Genomic DNA, 26,682 nt, shown 5'->3' with positions numbered 1-26,682 from the left:
AAAATGGGTAACTACATTGCACATGCACACATGTACTTGTGTATGGCATAAAAAAATCCATCCCAGTCCAAAGTACATGTGCTTTCTTTGAAAAAACCGTGAACCTTAAAGTCAGGTTCCTTTGCCTCAAGACCAAAGACAAATTACTGTCAGTTAAATGCTTGCCTAATTCCCCGACAAAACGGCCGGCAATTTGCCGAGGCTTTTGACCAGGGAGAAGGCAGATTTCACGGTCTCGTACACATGAATCGTCCCCTTGGCCCCTCGCGTGTTCCAGCGGATAGCGGCGTGTCAGTTAACTCGTCAGTCAGACACGCGCATCTCTGACGCGGCGCACGCCGCGGGGAACTAACCAATGTTTGTATCAGGTTACATTACTCCAGTCTTGTTTACCACTTTTTTCGCTTTCTTCTTTTTTTCTTCTTTACTTTATTCTTATTCGTTCTTCTTTATCATACAAATCCTTGAAAGGTCACAGATCTCGTGATCTCCAGCGTGGATTCGTCATTATGATGTTTTAGAGGACGGCACGTTTCTAGCTTTTGAAGTGTGTTCTGGTGCGAAGGTCGGGCATAAGTCGGATACCCAACTTACACAGCGTAATTGTTTTGGCTCTTCACTCTCGAGGTGTCCTTTCCGTTTTTACAGTTGTGTTTGAAATGTGTTAATTTCTTCTTTTCTTCTATTTCTTTAAAATTTTGGTTAACAGATGTACTTAACTTGTATTTTTTTTTCAGATTTTCTGCTTTGTTTTTGGTTTCTTTGCTGTGCTCCGGTTTCTTGCAAGTTGCAGTTTTTCCATGTAAATTTTGTCCAACGTTTGATAAAGACAACAAAATTCAATAGTAAGAGAGACCAATGCGTAATGTACATGTTATTATGGGGATTTTTTTTCAAAACAGTATTATGTTCACACAAACATTTATCTATGGAGATTTAGAGCTAAATTTGGTGGGAAATTTAAGTGAACAAACAGCTGTACATAATGCTAAAGTATCCAAAAAGCCTTTCGATAATTGGATGGAATATTTTAAATTTTGCCGTTTATACATACATGTAAAAGGATGTGTAATGGACTGAATTATATCGTACGAAAATGAGTGACACATGTAACGTATGTACTTGTATGGACAAAAGCTGATTACATGTAATTATAGCCCAGCCACATGATCATTTGATTGTAAAACGGAGGGGGAAAATCGCCAGGCCAATGCGAAAAAAGAGATACATTGCACTTTTTATGTACGATAGGTATTCATTGCAGAATGCATTTATGAAGACATTTGTTATCGTCAGTCTCGTTTCTATCAGGTATAAAGCGTGTTACTCCCAAGCAAATGGATCCATCATTGCGTTCCCCGGTCCCCGGCATTGCCAATTTACTCTCCCCAGTCTTTGATTATCCAGCGTGCATATTAAATGACTACGTTGTCTCGCACCGAAACACTCGTACGCTTTGCCGCTTACTCGCAGCGGTGTACATGTTACTCCAATAAAGCCTGTTCATCCGCTGCCTGACCGGCCAATTGTGAAGCAGGACTTGCAGTATTTGTTCGCCGACCTTTTGCCAGCTTTGGCAGTAAAGCAAATATTCTGCTGACAAGGCCGGTGCTATTTAAATAAAGACCGCACTCCTACTAGTTACATGTAGAAACCTCATTTAATGACAGTAAACACTCTTAAGTTCTTAAGTGGGGTGGGGGGGATTCGGGGGAACAGATGAAAATTCGTATTGAAGTTGTGAAGAGTGCTCGTAAGGCCGTTTGTGCAAAGTTGCAGAAGCACTCGAGGACAACGCAAACGGAAATGCAGGAAAATTGCAGAAATCATTTTGGGAGTGATTGTGAAGTGGAGTGGCTTGCGAGTTTGCTTAGAGGCCCTTCAGGAGTGCTGAATATCACTGCTAAGAGGTTTCAATCGGTTAAATGCACTGTAACAATTGCAAAAATGGATGTAAAACATATCATGGTTGTGTATGCTGTGGCACGAGTTCATGCGAGTCGGTTACGGTACATGTCTATGCAAAGACTTGTCACAATTTCAGGATGCATGTAATGTGTACCCACGGGCAACCATGGAGTTAAATCAAGAATATGTCTTGTGGCTCAAATCTAGCAATATGGAGCTTTTATGAGCTTAAAATATTGCTTAGTAATTGTTAATGCAAGGTAAAAGACAACTGAGGAAAAAGTTACAGGCAAAAGCATCTTAATGACATTGTCTCCTTACGTCGTGACAGGTTTATTTCTTAGCTGCACCCGTTTTAATGCAATGAACCCTTGGCCCAGTGCATTAACCCTAAGTCTTTTACAGTCTTAGGATGTGAAGTGTTTCTGGGAGGTCACGATTCCTGTGTCTCTAGGCAATACAGTTTACTGCATCAGTTTAAAACACAAGGCATTTCTTTTATTGGAAGGTGGTTGTTTCAGAGTTTGCCTCAGCAAATACCAGTTTTAGTCCGTTGTCATTAAAGCTATAGTCCATCATTTGCAACTTATCCAAAAAGAAACTGACGTAATTATTGTTGACAAACACACTTGGTTGAAAGATAGTAAGGGGACTATAAAACTCCCTGTGAAATTATTCTCTCTGGCAAACTGTCATTTTGTCAACGGTGCGTCTTAAGACGCACCGTTGGAAATATCCGTTTGTAGTTCGTTTTTTTATTCGGCGCAGCGCGCGCCAGCGTTGGCATGACGCACACACGCGCGCGGCTGCTATAATCCGTCTGAAATGGTGCGTGACATTGCGTAGCTACAATCGGCTAGTGAGAACGTGTCTCAGACGCTGAATTCAGGCCCAATTCAAAACATGATTCATCAGCAACTTTTGATTTGAAATCGAGATCCTAGAATGCTGTTTATCTCAAAATATACAGCTGAAGCTTAGCTGAAACTTCATCAGGTTAGTTGTTCAGCACCCTTCTTCAGATTTTTAACACTTTTGTTGCTTCAAACGAACAAAATGCACAAATTACAAATGATGGACTATACCTTTAAGCAAAGATTGTGATTTGGGCATTTTTTTTCTTCCACGAGGTAGTAATATCCTATCACATGCACATGCACTTTGTCAAGTACTGGTGTATTTACAATGTATGCTTTTAAAACAAGTATACAAGCGCAGTGTATTGTACATTGTTGTTGGTTTTTCATTTTGTTTTCTCACAAGATAATCAGTGAATAGTGAAATTCAAATCACATGCAAATACATGTATGCACTCTGTCAAGTACATGTTCTACATACACTTTTAAAATAAATATACATACTATATGTACACGCACAGTACAATGTATGAAGCACAATTACACACTCTACATGTAGATGTTCATGCTGATGTCACAACTACGACAGTTTTTGGCTCGCAGCTAATTGAATTTTTTCAGCGTATCGATTGCAGTTTTATCACGCCTGGAGGGGGGAAATCGGGGCCTCAGCAACCGAACCGGGTTACGGCGTTTTTCCTCTGCGCTGCGGCCGGGTGCTGCAACCGAAGCACATCGTAAAGGTGCCCCAGCACCGAGATGAGGATCTCTTATGCAAATATTCGGGGACTCTATCTTGTTACAGTGTCAACAACCAAAATGTGATAGGATTCTTAACTGGTTTCACTCAACTCCAAACAAAATAAACAGAAAATAACGGTAAAAAAAGCAATTGAATGTCCGGAATTTTAATACTGAAATACAAACTGTGTTATCAGACATTACGTATTTCTGTTGATAAAAATGGTGAACTGTAAATAGAGTTCACAGTACGTTTACATGTACGTGTAAACGAATACATTTGAGATTTGTAATAGGATTACCGGTTTCACTCAGCTCAAACAAAAAAAGGTAAAGCAAATCAACGGAATGTTTTGAATTTTTGACACTGAAATACAAACTATGTTATCAGAATTCACATATTTTTGTTGATAAAAATGGTGAACTGTTAAAGAGGTTGTGGAATGCTCGAAGACATTTCCGTCATTTTTCGGGTATATGTAGCCTAAGGTGCGATGAAATAAAAACGACTATTGTTTCTGTCATAAAATGAGTACAAAAGGTACTTTTGAGAGCTGTTTTTCAAGTCCTGTCATGCCTGTTTCGACCCGAACGTGCAATTTGTGTTAAAGTCGTCGTTGCGGGCAGCAAACAAAACACAGTAAATCGTGACGTAATAAACAGGACTCCCGATGCAGAGTAGCATAAACGAGTCCTGTTTATTACGTCACGATTTACTGTGTTTTGTTTGCTGCCCGCAACGACGACTTTTACACAAATTGCACGTTCGGGTCGAAACAGGACCTGAAAAATAGCTCTCAAAAGTACCCTTTGTACTCATTTCATGACAGAAACAATAGTCGTTTTTATTTCATCACACCTTAGGCTACATATACCCAAAAAATGACGGAAATGTCTTCGAGCATTCCACAACCTCTTTAATAGAATTAACAGTACTGGTACATGTAGTTTCCTGTAAACGAATATATTTGGGATTTATGTGATCAAGGAGAAACAATTGTCAATTTTTTATTGCACTGTTGTGAGTATTTTAGTGGCAGCATATGGAAGCATGGATCTTGCGTATTGCCAAATTTAAATAATTTAAAACCGTATGGATCTAGAAGTGAATATGTAATCAAGATAATAGCATAAATATTCAGTCGTGCTTTTATCAAACAAATATATCAATTAAAATACAAGTTCAATTGTATCTGGTTTATTACTGGCAGCTGGTAAGATTGCATTTGTTTCATATCCCGAATGCATGCAGACACAATCTTTTCAATTTTTCAGAAAGCCAATATTATAAAATATAATAAAACAATAGGAATATGCCATAAGGCTTGGGAAATATTTTATATATTTTTGTAGCCTTGGAGAACAATAGATTGGCAGGACTTGGTCCGGCAAGTGATTAGTCTGAAATTAATATTGTATAGGGCTTACTACAGATTGGCCTTCCGATAATTGCCTGTCACTTCTCTCACGAAAGAAGAATGAAGCATCCCCGTACTGGAGGCCACCGAGAACCTAAAAAAATTAAGATAATGGTAATTGCCTTCTGTGTATTTGTAATATTTTCTTTATTGCCGATGGTGACAGGCTTAATTTTTTTTCCCTCTGAGGACACGTAAGTACTTCAGGGTCCAGCTGGCACTGTATAGCTATGGACGGCTGTGTCGCTGACCGTAAATTGTCCTCGTCCGCAGAAAACCAAAGTGGATTTTTTTTTATCAAAACGGCCTTGATTGGTTTCGTAATAAGGAATAAATAAGTTAGTAATTTGGTGATTAACAAAAACTGTTACGGTTTAACGATTGGAATTGTGTCCACACTGGTTGTGTTGTTGCAGGTTGTGTTCCCAAGCAGGATAGTTTACCTAAAATTGTCCTCGTCCGCAGAAATCCAAAGTGGATATTTTTGATCAAATCATCGGCCTTGAAGGGTTTTACATTGTTGAGTAAATTAGTTTGTAATTTGCTTATTAACAAAAGCTGTTACTCAGGTTGTGTTCCCAAGCAGGATAGTTTACTCCAACTTGCCTCTTTTTCCTCAATGTTGGAGAATTGTGTTGGGAAAGTGAAGCTTTTTCCTACCGTTTTTCACAAATACGGCCCACTATTGATTTCCAATGGTATGGGCCTTATTCACGAGTCGGCCATATTGAATTGAAAGTGAGGTAAAATCTTAGTTTTTGGAACTTGCAAAGAGAAACGAAAGCAACTCAATTGCTATCAATTCCAGTCTGCTTCAATGAATAATTTTAAATGTGTAATTGAAATTCCCTAATGTTTAAAGCCAGATTGGAAAAAAACCCCAGTAAATTAAGGCTGCATTGTTGCTGCATAAATAGTCTGGCGCCATCCAATTGAACAGTTAACACTTAATGAAATACGTTCAGGAAACTCGACAAAAATGGCCAACTCGTGAATAAGGCCCATTGCTGGTTTTGTCCGTAAGCAGGATAGATTACCCCAACTGGCCCCTTTTTGCCTTCATGTACATGTAGGAGAATTGTGTGCAAAAATTCATCCGTAAAAAACTTTGCGTGTCATGCCATAATTACGCTAAAAAAACAGCCCACTGGCAGTTTTGTATGGTATCGCAGGTTTGCCCTTAAACAGGACAGTTTACCTCAATTGGCCTTTTTCCTCTTTGTTGGAGAATTGTGTGCGCAAAATTAAATCGGGAAAAGTGACTTTAGTTCTCCTGTTACAAATGCGACCCACTGGCGGTTTTTAATGAAGGACGATAGCAAGCAAATAGTGAGCCGGGTACATGTAGTTAATGCACATCGCTAGATTAATCCGTGTGCATCTTTGCGCGATTACAAGCGATCCCCGGGGGTATCAATGTCTGTAGCATCAACCGGCCAATGACGTCATTGTTTATCCTACTTGCCTTTTTATTTCTAGTTGACCGTATGCAGTTTGCATGCCAAACAACTAGTAAAAAACACACATACTGGAATTTGTATCCTTGTGGAGACATTTCTTTGTTCTCCTGCAGTAAAGTTTTCGAGTTTGAAAAAGTAGTTTCAAAATGCTTTTATTTAAACCAGAATTAATTTCCTTGGCTGAAATTCGGACTTAATATCCCTTTTCTAAAACTCTACCGTTTGCGACAGATCAACATTCTTTGGAAATTCCTAGTTTTTTAGTAAAATTCATGTATTTCGTGAAAACCTTGTGGAGACGTATTTGTCTATTGAAATTGCCCTGTGGAGACGTATACATACAATCTTTTGTTCCCTATTGTGTGCATGTCTCCAGAGGGCACGGTGTATCAGATCAACACAATTGAAGCTACGTTTACGTACACGCACAGCATGCACAGACTTCACCTGAGACTTCTGTTGAAAATTTGCGAGAATTAGTGGCTGTTTGGGACAGCGGAGACTGAAAAATATCTGACAGAGGTGCACAGTCATCTTCGGTAGCTAGAGGTTAAAAGTTCAAGATTGTCCAAGGACTGATGAACGTTTTGCTGAAAGACGAAATCTCCAGAAAATTGGAAGATCCAACTGCTGGTCCCAGAGGGCCGGCCTTGCTTCGTCTTTTTAACATTTTCACTGACTCACTGATTGTCTCTTGTGAGCCAGACAAAAATTGCGAGTTTGAAAAGAAAAAGAAATTGCATGGCATGATGTCTTGAAGCATTGACACATGGGGCAATCTAAGCTCGGAAGTGACTTATTACTGCCTGATCAGGCCGAGTAGTTTCATACTTCCGTCGAACTTGACCTACAAATTTTGACATACATGTAGATACATGCGGGCCTAGTTGTACTACGATTGCTTCTTGTTAATGTAGATTTGTTCTGCCGTTTTTTTGTAAATTTATGTGGGCAAGCCCATGGGAATAGGAAGTGCTGTGGGTGCTGCAGCACCCCCAACTTTTTGGATGGGGTGCTGGAATAAACTAAAGCACCCCTACCCCTGGCAAAAATGTGTTCCAGCACCCCCTGGAAAAATGTATTCCAGTGGACTGATGCAGGATTTAAATAAGTTCAGGCTGATGACCATTTACTTGCTACCTGAGGAATATCCCTTGTGAGTTGCTTGCATGTGGGCTAAGAGATTTTCGGCAACTGCAGAACCGAATTTCCAATTTTTTCTCCAAAAATGCCAGTTTACCATTCAAGATTCTCCTAAAGTCTGTTTCTCCAATGGCACGTGTTCAAATAGTTCTGTGTGTTACATGTGAGGCGTGTAGAGGATGCCAATTGAAAATTTGCTGATGAGAACTTTTCCCTCAACAATTTGCTGCAAAATTGATTTACCCGGTATGCCCAATTGTCCCTGTACCAACCCTAACTGACCTGCCTGTTAATCCCTGTACTGCCCCAACCACCCCAGCACTGAAAATGTTGTGGATTTGTCAGGAAATACAATGTAAAACAATGTAATACAATGTAATACAGCTGCTAATTGGTCAAGATCCTCCAATGGCATTCAGTTTTGATTTCAGCTAGACTTGCCCTTGAAACTACAGTTTTTTTCTTAACATTAGATAATACAATATGTGTTGATCTACTTTGCTTTTTTCTGTGCCCAAAATAATTTGCTGTGGTGTTTATCTATTTCAAATCAAAGCTAGAACCCATCAGAAAAACACACATATGGTATGAACTATCGATCATGCTCCAGTCATAAATGTCCCATTATATAATATACTGAGCGTACCTGCAATTGATTTTTTTCCACATGTCTAGTGCCAAATTATTGATCTGGATGCAATACCAGGTGGTGTCTATACACAAACTTTCGTTGACAAATTTTATAATAATTGGACACTTCATAATGCTCTGTGTATATAACGTATTTGTATTTGCTCGAAAGTCAAGCTTGATTGCAGAGCTGTTTGATGTCCACAAGTTGTTTTGTTTCTAAAATATAAATCAACTAAGCTAACAGAAAATGAGCAAAATTGCAGGTGATATCTGCAGAGGGTTTTGACAAGATAATTGTAATTTTAAAAAAAGAAGAAGAATTACTCGGTGCAATAGGAACAGTGTATATGACAGAAGAGCAAGTAAGGATACTATAGAAAATCTGGGCTACAGTTATTGGGGGTGGGGGAGGAATAAACCAAAGCCAACAAGAAGGGTAGGGCATAATTTATCGTAAATGTAGAGGTATAAGTTAAGTTATAGTGTCAAATGATCTTCAAACAAGAAAACATTGATAAACTTATAATATATATATATATTCAATAAATTAGTAAGACTAGCTAGTCCCAGACTAATTCAAGGATCAAGGTAGTCATCAGAGTCAAACTTTTGGGCCAAGGTGAGACTCGAGCAGGTGTAATTCACAAGTGACAGTCAGTCATTCAGTCAGTCAGTGAGGTACTCAGAACTGAAAGGACTGTAGGCTGGCCCTCTGGGACCAGTGAAATCAATAAAGCACACCTTTTCAATGGATTTCTGTGAAGTGGTAAAGTGGGAAGAATCCAAGATTCATCAGAAATAAAAGTCAGTATCTCTTGGTCGGGGAACCAGACTATGGTCTCCCCCAACTCTACCTTTCTTGCCGGTGAGGGGGTACTTGTGAACGGAGCCCGTAGCAAGCACTAAAAAATTTCACTCTTGACGATTTTTGTTGCTTTTCTCTCCTTCCTTCTGCAGACTGTTTTCGCGCTGCAGCAGAAGCCGGACCCCACGATATACTCAAGCTGTATAACATCAAGGGCAACATAGTCAACATATCGCAGAAGTTGGACGAGAACACGCCCGACACGCCTTACAAACTGGAAGTGGTCGCCTCCCAATGCACGGGTAAGATGTTTCAACATGAGCAATTGAAATCTGGGCGTGGTTTTGTGGTTATGAGAGGGGGGGGGTATTTGTATCATCCGGGGCACCACAAATGTGACGAATATGACAATTTGCCACAAAGTGACATAACTTTTCGTGCACAGGATTCGTCACTTTGCGGTGGGGTAACTATCCACGGTACGTCACATTGTGGTTTATACCAGCGATTCGATGGGGGGGGGGGGGGGGCAGTTGCACGTTCTTCTCCCTCAATCCTGTCCAGTTGCAGATCTATTTGGGAGGGGGGGGGGCAATTAGGGGATCTAAACCTCCTCTGTGGCCCCCAAAAATAGGACGTAGCAAATTCGTAGTAAATTCATTCCTTGTTCATTCATTTTTCATTCATTAATTAAAACATTTATTGCCATATTGCTGAAAATCAAAAGCCACAAAATAAGTCGATGAACATTAACATTAAATGAGACACTTAATAGGGAACATTGTATACAGGCTGTAAGTAGGCTGCACAGTCTAGGTTGTAATTAATGCACTGCCCCAAAGCTGGCCTTGAAAATTTCCACAGCACTGAAAAAAAAAAGGATTCAAGACAGGCCGACCACTCCATCTTGTCAGAATGAGTTGATGGGATTAGGAAGAGCTAAACTGATCAAAGTGGCACTGGCAAATTAGTCGAAATGGCAGCCTTTCATCGCCGATGTCATTCCATCAACTTCTGTGTTCGTACAAGCAAAAACAGGGGTAAAACTATTAATTGCAACCCTCTGTCACTCGCTCCACTACCAAAAATGGGTTCCGTCGATGCGGTCAGAGCGTAATGCAGTGGCATTTAATTTGAGTGACATTTATTTATTTTTCAGCTGCGTACTTGCTTGGTTTCTCTCCGTCACCCTCCCGTGCCTTAATCCAATAAACGCAATCGTGGTAAAGAGCCCCCGCGTGCTGCTTCAATATGTTCCGGGGTATTAACTCAGTCGCGCCTGAGAGGTTCTGCTGTTGGACCCTGACTAATCTAAAGGCAATGATTCTGAGGACTTGATTTGAAGAGTTTTTTTCTTAAAGATGTTGACGTTCATTTACACGGTGAGTCCAAAATAACGAAACCCTAGTGTTGGGACCATTGTTTTAGGGAAGTTCTGCATGTAGAATTTTCAAAATCCAGGATATGAAAGCCAAATTCATAAGCCTTCTTTTAGTACAAGAATCATTCAAATCACTCATGTACTTTTCAAGTTACAGAATTTTAAACACAACCACCGTTTTAAGGTTCTGTCCATGGACCACAAAAAAGTTCAGTGTTCTTTCAGCAAAACGAAAACAAATCACATAGGGATGCGTGTGAATTGTTTTCGTTTTGCTGAAAGAACGCACACCTTTTTTATAATCAATGGAATTTGAAAGACAAATTTGACGAACAGTTTGTTTATTTTTCAAATAAAAAAACGTGATTAACCAGCACCATATGCATACATGCTAGATTCCATATCATTATGCTGTAAAATATGATAACTATCACTGAGACTCTCAGAGGCTACAAGTCCCTTGAAAATGGTATTAAATTTTCCGAGCACTTCTTCGGTTGAGTCAAATGAGATAAAAATGAGTCCCATCTGTCTGGTTGACCCCCTCAGAAACCCTGCCATATGGACGCCAGCGTTCCTGCCTCCAGGATTCAGTTTCGTTTTCTCTCCTGGTAATTAATTGGAACGTGTAAGAATCTTTGAATGGTACATCTGTACATTTTATGTGCCACCCTTTTCTTCAGGTCTTGGAAGGTTGGACAGAAATTTTCCTGAGTTAAAGGGAATATACACTGTACAACATTTGCAAACATCGAAAAATAAAACTACTAAGTTTTTACAAAATACCTTACTAGGATGTTGGTAAATGATAGTCTAAAGCATCCTGTAAAATTATGGCACCTGGTGTGAAGTCATTTTCAAGAAAATGGTATTTTTGTATACATTTCCAACGTTGGTCGGCCGACCACCGTTGGAAAAACCTAACTATTTTTAACTATACTGCTCCAAATTTACTATTTTTTTTTTCAGTCCAAATTTTGTTTGCTATTGGTTACATGTTCATGAACAGGTGCAGGCCAGCTAGACTGGTTCCCTAACCTTACAATTTTCCGGCATCAATACATTGATCCATTTCATCTTTAGTGGAGTCAGGGAACCAGACTACTTGAACATTTTTGTTTTTCTTGGTTTTTCCAGCATTTTCAAACACAAAACTTCAAACATGTCAGTGTAACAATATTTGATCTATTATATTAACCCCTCAAATAGTTCATTTCTGAAAATTACAGCAAAAGCCAATGATGTACATTCCCTTTAACCAAATTCCAATACTTCAGCACAGTTCTGAAACAAGATTGGAACACCAAGCCCATATTATACGAAATAATGACTGTTTATGAGTGCAATGGTAAGAATAATTTCATGAGGTGACAGACGGAATGGTCCATTCCACTCGGCTTCGCCACGTGGAATGGATTCCATCCGTCACCGAATGAATTATTCCTTCCATTGCACGAATGTGAAACATTCATTATTTGTTATTCATTATTTGTTTATAATACAACACCTAAATAAATCCTCGTCATCTGATTGGTCAGATCCACCAGAAGTGTGACCGTGCAATGGAACTTCCATTCACCATGTAATGGAACGTCTATTTTTGATGTGCGGCCGTGCCGTGCGTTGGCACGAATAATTCAATGACACGTGATCACCGACCCACCAATCAGGTGATGCAGATTTATTCAGGCGTTGCATAAAAAGTTATGATCTCTGTGCTGAACATGAATCTATTCAAATATTGCAGAAATGAATTTTGATGAATCAACCCCGGTTCATACTTCACGCGAAAGCAAGTGTGAAGCAAAATTCATGTCGTCAACAATGGTGGACGCGCTTCGAACGTATATTGTTGACGTCACGAAGTTCGCTTCGCTTTCGCGTGAAGTATGAACCGGGCTTTAGTGTAGTTAGGAAAATTACTGTTTATATTTCCTTTTCAGTCCATGCAAGAGGAAAAATTGTGCGCAGTTTTATAGAAGGAAGTGATTTGACACATTGTGTCCAGACAAACTGAGATTTCCCTGCCTGCAAAATGATCAACAATTTTGTAACAAAAAGCCGTGAATGAGTGAGCGTTTATATCCATTCCAACTAAAAATCCAAGCACTCATTGAAACTGCTGCATTGATCAATTTCAAGGTACGGACTGTTTTTTTTTTCATATTAATTTCCTCTGCGCATGGACAACTTGATCCTAATTCATGTTGAATGTGTCTATTTACTGTGGAACCCGAGACGCAATGAGAAAAAAACATTCTGTCTCGGCCACAAGGCAAGCTGTAGGCCTCAGTGCGCCACACTCTCTGCGTGTCGTAATCATCCCCATACCTCCAACTAGTAAATTACTCCGATTGCTTTCAGAATGAAGGGAAGAAAAAAACAGGCTGCTGGCAAAATAATCACGGGCGACTGTTTCCAGATGATATTTCCTTTAAAGGGCAAATACGCGGTGCAGTCCTGCGATGAAACTTAAAGGGGAAGAAGGGATAGAGATGACATTGAAATGTGAGAACAAATGTAAAGCAGGATCACTAGGTTTACAAATGCTCTTTCTTTATTCTTGTCCTCCCCCCCTCTCTCATGAAAAAAAAATGGACCAAAATATATTTCCGGGATGTTTGGAGATGTGACAGGTTGATTGTAAAACATTCTTGAACATTTCTGACATTGGAGACCTTTGCTAATTCAAATGACATTCTAGATATGCCGTTTATCTTGAAATCAAAACTTTTGATTTTAAGATAAGGGAAGAATTTCCTGTGTGGTGGTGTGGTTACGGGGCGTAATGCCAGAAGCACTTTTCTGAAATGTGCACACATGTACTTACATGCATGTTGGCATATAGCATGATTTAGCCGATTATATTTTAACAGTCGTACAGTCAAAATTTCCATCCACTTCCCCCGCTATACTTTTAACACAGGCTAGTCTTCTAGCAGTCAGATCATACATTGTATTTCGAGCAAGCACTGTGACTAGTCAAATTCAGTCAACAAACAAAAGCAGGCAACTGGTAGGCACAGCTGTCTTACTACTCACCTACAGTCAAAGCAAAGCTGTATCAAGTTACATAAACAGTCACAGCCAGTCAATCCTGCTTTATGTAGGCTGGGAGCTCTTAACTGTTAAAATCAGACTCTTGACTGATTTTGACTGAAAGGACAACTTTGCACAGAATGTATGTTTGCAGGAGGGTTAATACTGTAAAATATTTGAACCTCCATTAAGTAACCCATAAAATCTATATATATAAGAGAGAAGTTTACTCGCCCCCGAGACGATGTTTGCTCCTGAAAGGATCCGAGACCGCGGGCTCCCGCGGCGGAGGGTGTCTTCCGCCGGGTCGGACGCTTTGGGTCGTCCTGATTTTCCCGTACGGACCGGCGATCCGTTTCGTCGATTTTTCGTGACTGCGTTTTGCGCAGGAATTTGCCGTCGTGTGCGCTTTCACGTTGACTGCCTGGCCGCCCCCCGTGCTGGCTTTTCTGCGTGTCTAGACTGTGCGAGGTCAGCGAGGTCAACGTAGGGGTTTCGTTTACGTGTTCTACTCGGCCGTTCGGCAAAAGTGTTCACCAAACGTTAGTATGTGGTGACCTTGGTAAAATATTTTTTGTCCATGGTGCGTGGCCACCAAGTGTCCCTATTCTTTCATATGCTTCGCTTACCGCCCCTGCGCCAAGTGCAACGAATACTCAGAAGGACTACACATTAGTATGCCTAGCGCGGTCTGACCAATCGAAAGTCTACACTGCGTGGTACTTCCCGGCTATGCGTAAAACCGTCACTGGCAGCGCGTACTGCAGCCTGCTCCACACCCTGGAAACGAGGTTGAGTCTACGGTGCTCGCTATTTGAAGCACAAGCATGTGACGTCGCGTGATAGAGTGCTGCTGTTGCTTCCATAATCAAGGCTGCGCTGAGTTCGCTGCCCGGCCCGCCACGTCACAGTCAGTGTCGGTTATAATTTCGGGGGCCTGTTTGGGATCAACGAAGGGTCGATGCATTGCTTCAAATATTGCGATCTGCAACGCAGTCACACAAAAAATCGACACAACGGATCGCCGGTCCGTACGGAAAAATTAGGACGACCTGAAGTGCTTGATTTGGCGGAAGAAATTCTCCGTATTTTTCTATGGACGTGGAGCCATTTTGGCGTCGCGGGAGACCGCGGTCTCGGAACCCTTTCAGGAGCGAACATTTCTCGGAGGCCGAGTAAAACTTGCTCTTATATAGATGGTTGACCAACTTGAATAAAAGTTGAATCGACTTTTTCCTCGCAGTAGACGGTCTCGCAAATTGTAAGAAGTTCAAGTTTACGTTTGTTGAAGAGTCCAATACTGAAACTTAATTATGACCTTCCTCCATCACTCACACCGTTTGTAATTTTATGGTAACACTCAACATTTTCATTGCAAATGACAACTTCACGTTTGATTACAACTTCACGTTTGATTTTCACTACGTTCTCCCGGCAATGCGACTGCCTCACAAAATGCCCATTTAACAGACCAACGGGAACATTTACAGACAATTATCAGGGTACATAATTATCATGTGCGTAAATCGGTGGGGAACAGGCCCCCCCCCCCCATTTTAAAGCGGGGACATTGTTTGGTCCCCCCCCCCACTTTTTCTTCCCCGAATAAAAATTGTAGCCTACTAAAAGTACTATATAATGATTCTCTTGCTCAGAATACCGTGTAGCTGATTCAATTACCCCAAGCTCGAAAATGATGTTTAAAAGATGATCTTTTGCTCAAATTGGTTTCAGTGGTCAGAAATTGCCTCAGATCACACCACAAAAATTGCTTTTCTATAACTGCATGTCTCCTCAATGATCCCCCATTTACATTTAACTGCCCACATTTTCATCCCCAACACTACGCCCTATATACCCGATCTGTGATCGGGTAAATCAGCTTGTAGTCAATATAAGGTTTTGCCCTTCACCGACGTACATGTATAAACACTGCATATTTTGTGTGTTACCTCCCGACTGAATGTTGGAAAAAAAACAATCGGGTGGGACTCGAACCCACGACCTGCTGCTTTCTAGTGCGGACTGCTACATGTGCATCGGATTCGAACCAGCCAACCAGTCCTGCAAGCTCGGTGGTCGAGTGGTAAGACATCTGCACTAGAAAGCAGGAGTTTGTTGGTTCGAGTCCCACCTGAATGATTTATTTTTCCAAAATTTACTCGGGAGGTAACACACTGAGTATACAGTGTTTATTATACCATACGTCGTTGAAGGGCAAAACCTGATATTGGTTTACATCACCCCGACACCAATTCATCTTATGAATACCGTAAAATCGTTCCTGCACTACCCCAAAAGTGCCCTGCCAATTAACTCATATTGCCCCAATCTGCCCCAGTATTTTTTGTCTTTATGGTTTTATCAAGTAGGAAATACAGTAATCAAGGAGTAATACAAGTTACTGGGTTACACAGTCATGTTTGTTTTTTAAATGCTGATTCGTGGCATTATGCACGTGCGGCAGCCACTGCCAATTAACTGTCTGGAGAAGAAATTCCCCACGGATGTGACAACATTCAACAAATGATGGCAAGAAAATTGGACTCTGTTACCTACAATCACAGCAAGCAAACACACCATAAATCATTCATCGGTTTTTTTTTGTATAGCCTTCGAGCAAAAAAGAATGTCCTGTCTGTAAATTTGTCGGTGGAGGAGTGGATGCCTGGCGTGTTTCAAGGAAATTATTTCTCTTGTACAGAAAGCTCCCATGTGTCTCGTGTTTGTCGTCTGAGCACGCTCCGTTGAGCTCAGCTTTTCAACGTAAATTAACCGCTGGGCGATGCGGTTTGTCGCCTTTTACGATTGGAACTCTGTCGGACCCTGTGTACAACACGTGAACTGAATGACGCGGGAACAAATAGTTGTGAAAAATATTCCTCCGTCGGGAGTTGTGAAAGAGAGATGTCATTCTGATTCGGTGGACGAAAGCTGGCGGCCGACACCTCTGTGTCGTGAGTTGTGAGAGGCGACACCCTGTTACCTGCTTCTCATATTCCCGTGGGGAAGGGTGGGTGGAACTTGAAAGGTTGTCAGCGAAATGATTAATTACTCAAGTAAAGTATTAAAGGTGTACGTCAGGGGAAGCAACCTGAGTCATTTGTAGTTCTTAATTTCCTTATCTTGATATAGCCAACAACCAAAATTGGAAGTCATTACGGAGTTGACACCAAGCTTGCACGCAGGTGGTACACCGGCCCTCAATGCTCCTCCGACCAGTAGGGTTTTCAAATTATAGGCACACCTTTAAATTAAGAAAACATGTGAAATTCGAGTGGGCAGGGCGGTTTGGCACAAAACTGCTTTCTGGCCCTGAACAATTTTGGAGAGTTTTCCTTTAGTAATAACAACATATTGGTGCAAATATATCAAAATTGAAGGGAATGTGTCTAGAATATTGAAATAGGACAACATTTACTTTCTTGAAGTCCTCCAACTTTGAAAACTTTCCAAGTTCCCCCCCCCCAAAAAAAGTAAGGATGGTCAAGAATGAACTTGGCCACCATTGCATATTGCGACCATTTTTTGCTTGTCTTGGCCTTGGTCTCAATCTCAACTCGCCAGGTCTCCACTCCAAAAACAGTAGCTTGAAAAGCTTGTGAATTAGGTAATGATGTTAGAACTGTACATGTTTTTAGAAGCATCTTTAAGCCGCTCACATCCGCGATGTCTTGGCTTCATTTTGGCAAACCCACTGCCCACGCTTTAGCCTTCAGGAATCTTCAACAACTTGATCGGCCCACTTCCTGATCCTATCTGGCAGAAATTCAATTTGTGCCAACGCTTCTCTAAAAGCCAAGAGGCTGGGAATCAGCCAAAATTGGCAGACATCTACCCGTAAATGCCATTCACATTTCTTTTTTGTTTTCGTGCGATATTTCTTGGCACAGGTTAAAATGCGGATAGCACTTAAAGAACAAGAGAATCGAAAGAATATCCTTATCTTATCAAAAGACTAAATTATTGCTGTCACCACTTCAAGGATCGGGGTTTTTGAATTGAACAGAAAGGATGTAACATAATTTCTCGACATGTTTGCCCTTTGTGACAAACCTTGAAGATTCGTACACGACTTTTGATAAACTCTCAGTAAGCTCTTTTTTAAACTGAAATACACAAACAACTTTGTTTTCGCTAAAATTACCTAAATTGAATTGTATTAAACTTGTAAATTGATAAATTTCATGAATTATATTTCTAGAACTTTTAAGAGGGAGTCGGTGTATTTTGTCGTTACCCATTCTTTTCTGTATGAATTTGACTCAAAGTTATTGTCTGTTTTACCCCAACCACTCCCAACCCATCAAAACCCAACATTATGTTTTGTTGGAAAGTGTTGGAGTGAGTACATTTACGGCACTAGTAAACTGATTATGCTTTACATGGGGTCAGGCATACCACCATAATCAGAGTCCAACAGTTTGGGTGTTGGGTTTACCATATGGTGTTGAATTTTGCTAGAGTGAAGAAGGTTCCTAGACCAGTAAATCACTCAAGGGGGGCGAGGGTAAATAATTAAATTTATACACATACTGTGTATATTGGGAGGCGGGGGCGAGATGAATATGTGGGGAGTTTATTTTGGCTCCGTCCGATCTTCCCCCGAAATCCCCATTTGTAAAATCAACTCCAGTTCGAGTTGACGCTTGCCATTTCTCATCTAAAAATCCAAATATCAAATCATCAAGTCAACAGCATATTTTGATTGAATTCTGACGGCCGTTTAACGTGTACAGTTGTTCCCTGTTTGCTTTCCTCTTCTCGTTGACACGTCCGGGTTTTTTTTGGACAAAATTACTGGTCACATCGAGTGCTTGGCAAATATCGCTGGAGAGAAATTGTGCCAAAGAGGTCACAGTTTGAAGAGCAGTTTAATCAAAGTCACCCGGTACTTCGGCCTAAATCCTGTTTTTGAATTTAATCATCGTTTGAACGGAGTATCAAAGTGATATTACCCTTGATCATCAAGCGTGTGAACTCTACAGAGGATGATTTTTTTTGTTCGGTTTGAAGAAAAACACATTAAAACACAAAACGCATTTACCTTTTTCCAAGAAGGGAAGGGCATGTACTTTTTAATCGCAACTCCACAAGTGGTGCGTCCCTTTAAGTGCCCAATCGAAAAGTCCGTGTAGAATAATCCAATATTGCTTTTCCTAATGCAACTATCATTTTGATTGGACAGCGCAGCCGTCGTGCAGTACTTTATTTCTTTTTATATTTAATTACATGGTACTTGGTACATTTCAATTCCTTCTGGTTATGAAACTAGTCGCAGGTTCCGGTTCCTCAAAAGTGCACTTGTAAGCACGGAAGCTTGGAAGTCTGAAAAATACCTAGACTACAACAGATAATGGGGAAAAAAGCTCATTTTGAGGAAAACCTTGGATGGTTTTCCATGGGAAAAACCATAGATTCAGGCTCGTAGAACACTTAATAAAACTTGATCCATATGTCAGCAATGGGGTTCATCGTCATCATCTAGGGGTCGCAACCGAGATCCTATTCACAATGCCATGTCAGGTGTCGTTATCCCTCATTATGTGTGGGGTTCAAACTGGAGCCAAATGTACAACTGTTTTCCCAATCAGTACTTGCACCAGGGTTCGTTTTTGTTCACTATAGCCAGCCCGAGCCGGGCTACTGAAACAGACTCTTAACTAAGCCCGCGGGCATTTTCACTAGCCCGCATTTTCTTTTAGCTCAATACAAAATGGCGTATTTTCAGGCTCAATTCTGAGGCAGTTTTGTCAGTGTTTTAAATAAACAGATCTAATAATTTAATCTTTTAAAACAGTTGAGAAAACAAGACACAACCTGATGAGGTTTTATTTCTGAATTTAATGATTTATTTCTTCCTGTCCGTTCATCTTTGCCGTATCCCAATAATTTTTTTGACTTGCCAGCCAGGATACTTAAGGAATAGTTTGACTACCGGTAGCTGCCGCTGTTTTGACTAGCTTTTGGCTAGCGCCTCGGGCTACCGCTAATTTCGAACCCTGCTTGCACATGCATCTGTCTTTCATGATTTTCACTTTCGTGAAGGTCACTGATAGGATTTTCTCTGCAGTACTAGAATTGTGGTACAATGCTAAAGAGCTGTAGATTTGGAGCTGTAGCCTTCCACGATCAAGTGAAGAGTTTGTTTCCGAAAAGCGATTAACGCCATTTTGTTATCTGTTACAATCCCGCTCTCTTCTGGCTGCTCAAACTCAGTTTTGACAGCTGTTATGTTGTTGAAGAATTCAATCAAGCAAAACATGTAGTTTAGAAACAGTTGTTATACTGTTCATGTTCCATAAGCTTTATAACTTTTTTTAACAAAAATTTCAAATGGATTCAAATTCAAATGGACTTCAAATTTTTGACATGACTGGTCCGGCTGGTGTGCCCCTTTAATCACCCAATCAAAGACTCTTGGAACCTTAAACCCAAGTTTGTGTCGCTGTCATCAGTAATTTATCGAGTGGTAAATCGAAACCCAGGCTGAGACAGATTTCAAACAGTGGCAGGACGGTACTTAAGAGTCCGTCACTGTTCATTTACATCGTAGAGATTTAAGGATTTGACTTTTTATCAATACTGTTAGTCCTTAGTTTGTGTTGATTTAAGGACTCAACGCGCTGATCTGTTAACTTGTGGAATGCAAGCTCAGCAGATCTGTTAGTTGATTCTGCTATTCATCATGCATGATGGAGATTTAAGGATTTGACTTTTTATCAATACTGTTAGTCCTTAGTTTGTGTTGATTTAAGGACTCAACGCGCTGATCTGTTAACTTGTGGAATGCAGATTCAGCAGATCTGTTAGTTGATTCTGCTGTTCATCGTGCATGATGAAGATTTAAGGATTTGACTTTTTATCAATACTGTTATTTTTTGTGTTGATGGAAGGACTCAACGCGCTGATCTGTTAACTTGTGGAATGCAAGTTCAGCGGATCTGTTAGTTGATTCTGCTATTCATCGTGCATGATGGAGATTTAAGAATTTGACTTTTTATCAATACTGTTTAGTCCTTAGTTTGTGTTGATTTAAGGACTCAACGCGCTGATCTGTTAACTTGTGGAATGCAGATTCAGCAGATCTGTTAGTTGATTCTGCTATTCATCGTGCGTGATGGAGATTTAAGGTTTTTGACTTTTTATCAATACTGTTATTTTTTGTGTTGATGGAAGGACTCAACGCGCTGATCTGTTAACTTGTGGAATGCAAGTTCAGCAGATCTGTTAGTTGATTCTGCTATTCATAGTGCATGATGGAGATTTAAGGATTTGACTTTTTATCAATAATGTTATTTTTTGTGTTGATGGAAGGACTCAACGTGCTGATCTGTTAACTTGTGGAATGCAGATTCAGCAGATCTGTTAGTTGATTCTGCTGTTCATCGTGCATGATGGAGATTTAAGGATTTGACTTTTTATCAATACTGTTATTTTTTGTGTTGATTGAAGGACTCAACGCGCTGATCTGTTCATTTTGTGGAATACAAATTCAACGGATCTTCTACTTCTTGTTAGCGACGTTACTAGAGTTAAACTTCTCGGGGGCACCTGGGGTGCAACATTTTTTCAAGGGGGCACTGAAGGCAAAGGTTTTATTAATTTTTTTCAGTTCAAGATTTCAAATGGAGGGGGGGGGGGCATGGACCCTCCGCTGGGGGGGGGGGGGAGGGGAGACATGCTGTTGCGTCACTGCTGCTACAATGTAGTTTGATTTTGCCATTTACAGCACTGTTGTTCTGCCAGTATCAGCAAAAATTATCTCTCACAGCCAAACTTGATTTTGATCGGCTAGAATTTTTTTAGACATTATCAGGTTTATTTCTCATGTTTATTGGGATTCAAATGTAGCACACAAGTTTGTTGAATCCTAAATCAGCAGAACTATAGTCCAATACCCATGGATGATTTCTCACACTTGTTGAGAGGATTTTTGAAGAGGAATCGTTGAAGTTCTTTTCTTTTTGGTTGATTAAATTATCTAGTTCACTGATCTTCAAATTTGTAGAGTATGGATTCTGCATTGACTTTCCAAGTATACAAGTATGCGGCTATAATGCGTGTACATGTACACATAAAGGGGGGGGGGGTTGGAGGGGAGGGGATAGTTTTGAGAGGTTATATTTTTGTCTTCTGATTTCAGTTTAGAATGGCCTGATTTTGGAAATATTTATCTAAAATACGCTTTCAGTTACAATTCACAAATATTTGCATGCATTACAGTGACCGGCGTACATCTGTATGCTACGTGCGTCGTTTTAAACCCCGAGCATTTGTTCTGACATTTACAAATGTAGAGAAATGCTCCAGTGAGTTTAATTAATGCAGAATACATCAAAACCCATGCTGGTATCATAATGCCAAGGCTATATACCGTACATCCACTCTGTTCTCGTAATATTAATTTACCCATCAAGTGCCTAAACCAACAAAATAAACAAGATTTTTTTTCTTCAAAATATTTATATTATACTTTTGCTGGTTGATTTTCATCCCATATATTTGTACACATTGCGAAGTCTATATTTACAAAAAAAATGTAAGGACACCTAAGCATTGAGTACATAGTAATTAACAGTCCTGCCCAAATTATATACAATGTATACAATTGTATACAATTGTATACAGTGTACATGTACACACTATGCAGGCAAGCAGCTTTCCATTGGATCAGCAGGTGACCTCATTTGTTTTCTTTAAATGCAGTTATAAATATTTAAAAACACCATAGAAAGTTTTATATAATTCATGTGAATTAATAATCTCTCATTGTTAGTGACTTACAGGTTGCATGAATATGTATTGAGTACAGTTGTGTACATGTACACTGGAAGAAATTCAGTTACAAGAATTGTTTTACATGTAGATGATGGTCTATGAATGTCGTTCATAACTTGGAAAAAATACCTGATATGATTTTGTGCACGTTTTATCTGAATTGTTCACTCGTTCTATGGGCTTCTATCATGCTTTGCATTCATAAGTCAGGGCCTAATTTTATAAAGTTGCTATGCAAAGACATTTGCTTAGTGCAAAAATCATTTGCAAGTTCATAAATAAATGCAGGATACCAGCCAAAATGCCATGCAGTTCATATATGGCTGTTTGCTGGTTCAGGGTTGTTTTGCTTATCATATTAGTTTTTTTCGTATGGGACTTATTTCGATTTAGCAACTTCCCAAATCAGACACGGGTACATGTACATGTATGAAGTGGTGCATGCGTGGTATCAGAAACCTCACTTTTCGAGTCTTGTTGGTTCAACTAATTATATTGATCAGTTGGCATGTAAAGGTTCAATTACCTGAGAGTGCTTTGGCCTGAAAATAATTACTCCGAGAGGTTGCAGGTCTCTGGTTTTGTAATATTTTGGTTTTGTAATATTTTTGTGGCATGGGTGGCTTGTGCGCAAAGCGTTCGTCTCTCACCACTGTGGCCCTGGTTCGAATCCCATCTGCGGGCCATACATGCCACATGTGAGTAGAGTTGTGCGTTGGTTCTCTCCTGTGCCACGAGGGTTTTTCTCCGGGCCCTCCGGTTTTCCTCCCTCAGGAAAAATCAAAACTGTCGATCTCAGGCTGTGCTCTGTGCATTCTGCATTCTGCAATTTAGCATCTCAGCTGTGAGTAAGGATCATTGGTGACTGCTCTATGTTCCGACATCCCTATGTTCCGACAACCAGAACATAAGATTGTGTTACTCCTGTTTAGGGTTAGGGTTAGGAGTAGGAATAGGAATATATGCAGTCGGAACAGGGGTGTCGGAACATAGGGGTATTGGAACATAGAGGTGTAACCAGGATGATTCGCCTCCCAAATTATTATATTTCCTTTATTTTTAGTTGGAGAACAAATTCCTAAATTGAGCAATATTCATTTACTAAAATACTTTTTTTTCTATTCATGTGAATAATTACTTGATTCCTGACTGAATTTTGAGCCCTTCCCAAGGGGTATATGCCATGTCAAGTCTCGTGTTTTATACAAAATGTTCTTATTTTTTTGCAGGGACTTTAGCTGAACAATTAGGCTTCGATATCCAAGACGTCGAAAATAGGTAAGTAGCTCATTTTTCTGTTCTTTCTTTGTTTTTTTAATTTGTCATAAAAAGGGAGTTGAGTTTCAAAATTTTGTGTGCATTATGTGTGGGTGTTGGTTGGCTCTGTGTTTTGTTTTCCTACTTTTTTTGTCTTCCTTTTTTCTTCGGGGTGGGGGGGGGGGGTCTTAAGGGGGGTCGTGCTTCATTTTGGTTGTCTTCAATTTGTGTATGTGGCTGAAGTGCCCAATAATTACATTGCCAAAAAGCCCTGGGCATGCTATGTGCAGTACTCGTAAAACGGCCAACACATGTCCCAGGACACATGTTCTTAGACGACCCACGAATATCTTCTGCCAGTCCTGCCACAGGGGCGATTTCATTATTTGATTGTTTTTCCCGTTATAAGCCAAGCTGTTTCGGTCGTCGGAAACAGCTCCGAGATTTCTCCCGTTAATAGTTTCCAATCTTTTCCCGTCAGTGTCTAATGGCCTAAAGCAGACACGAATTCATTAATTAATCAATGTTATCGAGACAGTTTTTTCAACTGTGCAAATTACTTTTTGCTAACCCTTTTTTGACCCTGGCATCAGATACTTGTATAAGCACGTATTTGCAGCTGCAGTGCTCTGTGTTGTATCTTATGTATTGATATTTTGGTTAAGTGCGCTTAAATTTTCCGTCCAATGAAATGCCATTGAATAACAGTTTGTTGGAGTTGTAGTTAAACATTTTCTGGTCCATGAAGTAAAGTCAGATTTTGTTTTTCTTTGGTGGTCAGCTTATTTTTTTTTCCTTCTATTTTCTGTCATATAATAGTCTGACAGGTGAGCTACATGTACATGTTCTAATAAAGTTCTTGTTCAACCGCCTCCCTTCCCCTAGTCTATGGAATAGCCGCTTGCAAACGGCAATCATCTATGATATGCTACAGATTATACAAAACAACGCTTGACCTCTAGATTCTGACTATTCAGCGGGCGCCTTCAGTCTTGTTTTCGGTCACCCAATATTGTATGACCAAAAAACATGGAACTATTGACCAATCAACAGCTTTGGCCGAATTTCTGCTCTAAATGATGCCACCACTTCTAAAGGTTGTTTTGATAGGCTGGCACGTGGGGTAGCATAAAATGTGCATGTATATCAGATGCTATAGTGTGTCTCTGTATGCGTAACGCCTGATCCTCAGGCTACCCTCCTCCAAGAAAATTCCACGAATTTCAACAAGAATTTTGAAAAATGGAGGGAAACCCACCCCCCCCCCCCTTCCGCCACCCTCCCCTCCCCCCCCCCCCCCCCCAAAAAAACCCAGCTCTTCAATAAAATCACTTCCTCAGCAACTGATCAGTTTAAAAAAAAAAAAAGGAGTTTTGGTTCCCCGCTAAGTTATAGTCATAGCTTCGTCCAGTTCTGTCTTACTGTACATTGCTACAAAATTGACCTACTGTTTCAATGCATGATTGAAGACATAAGTCCTGAAAAAAAACAGGAATTATTAATTAAAATAAAGTGCTCCAAGCAGATTATCTGAATCGTGTGCAAGCTTTAAATCTAAATTTGAAAGACTTCTCTTGTATTTTTAGCATTATCTCCTCTCATCAATCATTCTTTTAGGTCTGATCCGAAATTTGCGATTGCCAAAAGTCGTATTTCTGAGAGGCTCTGAGTATACAGTAATTCCTGTTGAATAATGAATGCTTTCGTTTCTAGACATTCCTTGAAAATATGTTTCGCTGAAAGTAGCAGTGTATAATTTGGATCAAGAATTTTATAATTTGTATTAATTTTTGAGTAACATCAACGAAGGATATAAATATTTGAAGGAATTTAAGACTGTACATATGTACTAAGGTCTAAGAAGAAAATGACCTGTCTGTGAAATACTTAACTTTTACTTTTTTCAGTTTGCAAAAAACCTCCAACTTAAAGGTCCACTGCAATATTTTTTTTTCAATGCAGTCATTGAAAATGCATCTATGTGTCCCATTTAACCTTATTTTCAATTTTCGTTTTGCCATTTTCAAGGGTATTTTGGTGCCATTTTGGTTTTTATACTTAAATGCAAATTTCCATTTTCATGCAGAAATTAACCTCAGTGTTACAACTATTTCAGCACCAAAAGTTGCCAGAATTTTGGGTATTTTGCCGTCGTAAATTTTCTTTTCTTTGGTGATTCATGGTTGTGTCAGTGTATGGCAGTAAGCCAGTGAGCAAACTTTTCTCACAAGTGTTTTCATTTAGCACATTTTGGGGTTCACAATTTGAACAGAAAACCCCTAAACTGAACAGTGTCTTCCTGAAATGATATTGTTACCCTTAGTTGTCAGAAAAAGCATGGATAATGTTTAAAAGAAGTGTACTTTTCAATAAAAAATAACCAGAAAGGGATGTCAGATACTTTTCATATATTTAAGAGGAGTAGAAAATTAAGTTGGACAAAATGTGTTCCTAAGAAAATTCATCTCATGGGGCCTTTAAATAAATGTCTGACACTGACCAAAATTCAAGCGCAGTATAAACATTGTCGGAATTCTAGTAAATTGTCCAAGGGTATCTCTCTAATAAGTGCGAAAATTCACTCTACTGGAACTAGGGATTCATTCAATCGAGTAGATTGAGTTTCCATTCAAGATTCCACTGGATTGATCCTTTTCAGGGTGTTTCAATCTAATTTTTCGAAGTGATTTCCACTCTAAATCGCCTGGTCCCTGGTTGAACTCTTTGGATTTTAGAGAAGTATGTCACTGTCTCGTTCAAGAATCCTGCAAGTTATCTTGAGATGTGCGGGTTATATCTTCAAGTATTTAACACCTGATAAACTGAACTGTATTGCCATCAAGTATGCATGCACGCCAAGCCACTAATCTCGTTTTCCGGTAACCCAATTGCTCTCCGGCATGCCGGAGAAAAAAAAAGTCACACGATAACTTAATTTCTTGGCAATGTATTATCTATTATTCATGGAAATTCAGTGGGCGAAGTTCGAATTAAAGGGAGCAGTATATGCTTTCAAGGCTGCATGGAAACTATAAACTGATTTATGTGTCGTTAAACACGCTGAAGACGTGGGTGGTATATGGTTCATTTGGATTTTTTTATTTAGGCCAAAAAAAAAAATATATAGTTCTGCTTCCGATTTCATGGCATTCTAAAATAGGGTAGGAACATGTCGGTAGGGAGTTTTTGTTTTGCCAAATTTTTTGTGTGTACAATCTTATGAAGGCGTCTGCATAAGTCAAGGGTAAAACTTAGGAAT

General features: G+C 39.9%; 1 protein-coding gene across 1 annotated transcript in view; it reads left to right on the top strand.

Moving 5' to 3' along the window:
- LOC119744300 (high affinity cGMP-specific 3',5'-cyclic phosphodiesterase 9A-like) overlaps positions 1 to 26,682 on the top strand; it is a 96,413-nt gene that overhangs the window by 36,185 nt on the left and 33,546 nt on the right. The window contains exons 2-3 of the mRNA XM_038220168.1: positions 9,118 to 9,267; positions 23,396 to 23,444. Coding sequence (XP_038076096.1) covers positions 9,118 to 9,267; positions 23,396 to 23,444 — 199 coding nt within the window. The remainder of the gene's footprint in view (positions 1 to 9,117; positions 9,268 to 23,395; positions 23,445 to 26,682) is intronic.

This window comes from Patiria miniata, unplaced genomic scaffold (genome assembly GCF_015706575.1).
Source record: "Patiria miniata isolate m_02_andy unplaced genomic scaffold, ASM1570657v1 HiC_scaffold_7, whole genome shotgun sequence".
Classification (NCBI taxonomy): Eukaryota; Metazoa; Echinodermata; class Asteroidea; order Valvatida; family Asterinidae; genus Patiria; species Patiria miniata.
This window is presented reverse-complemented; position numbering and strand designations above follow the sequence as displayed.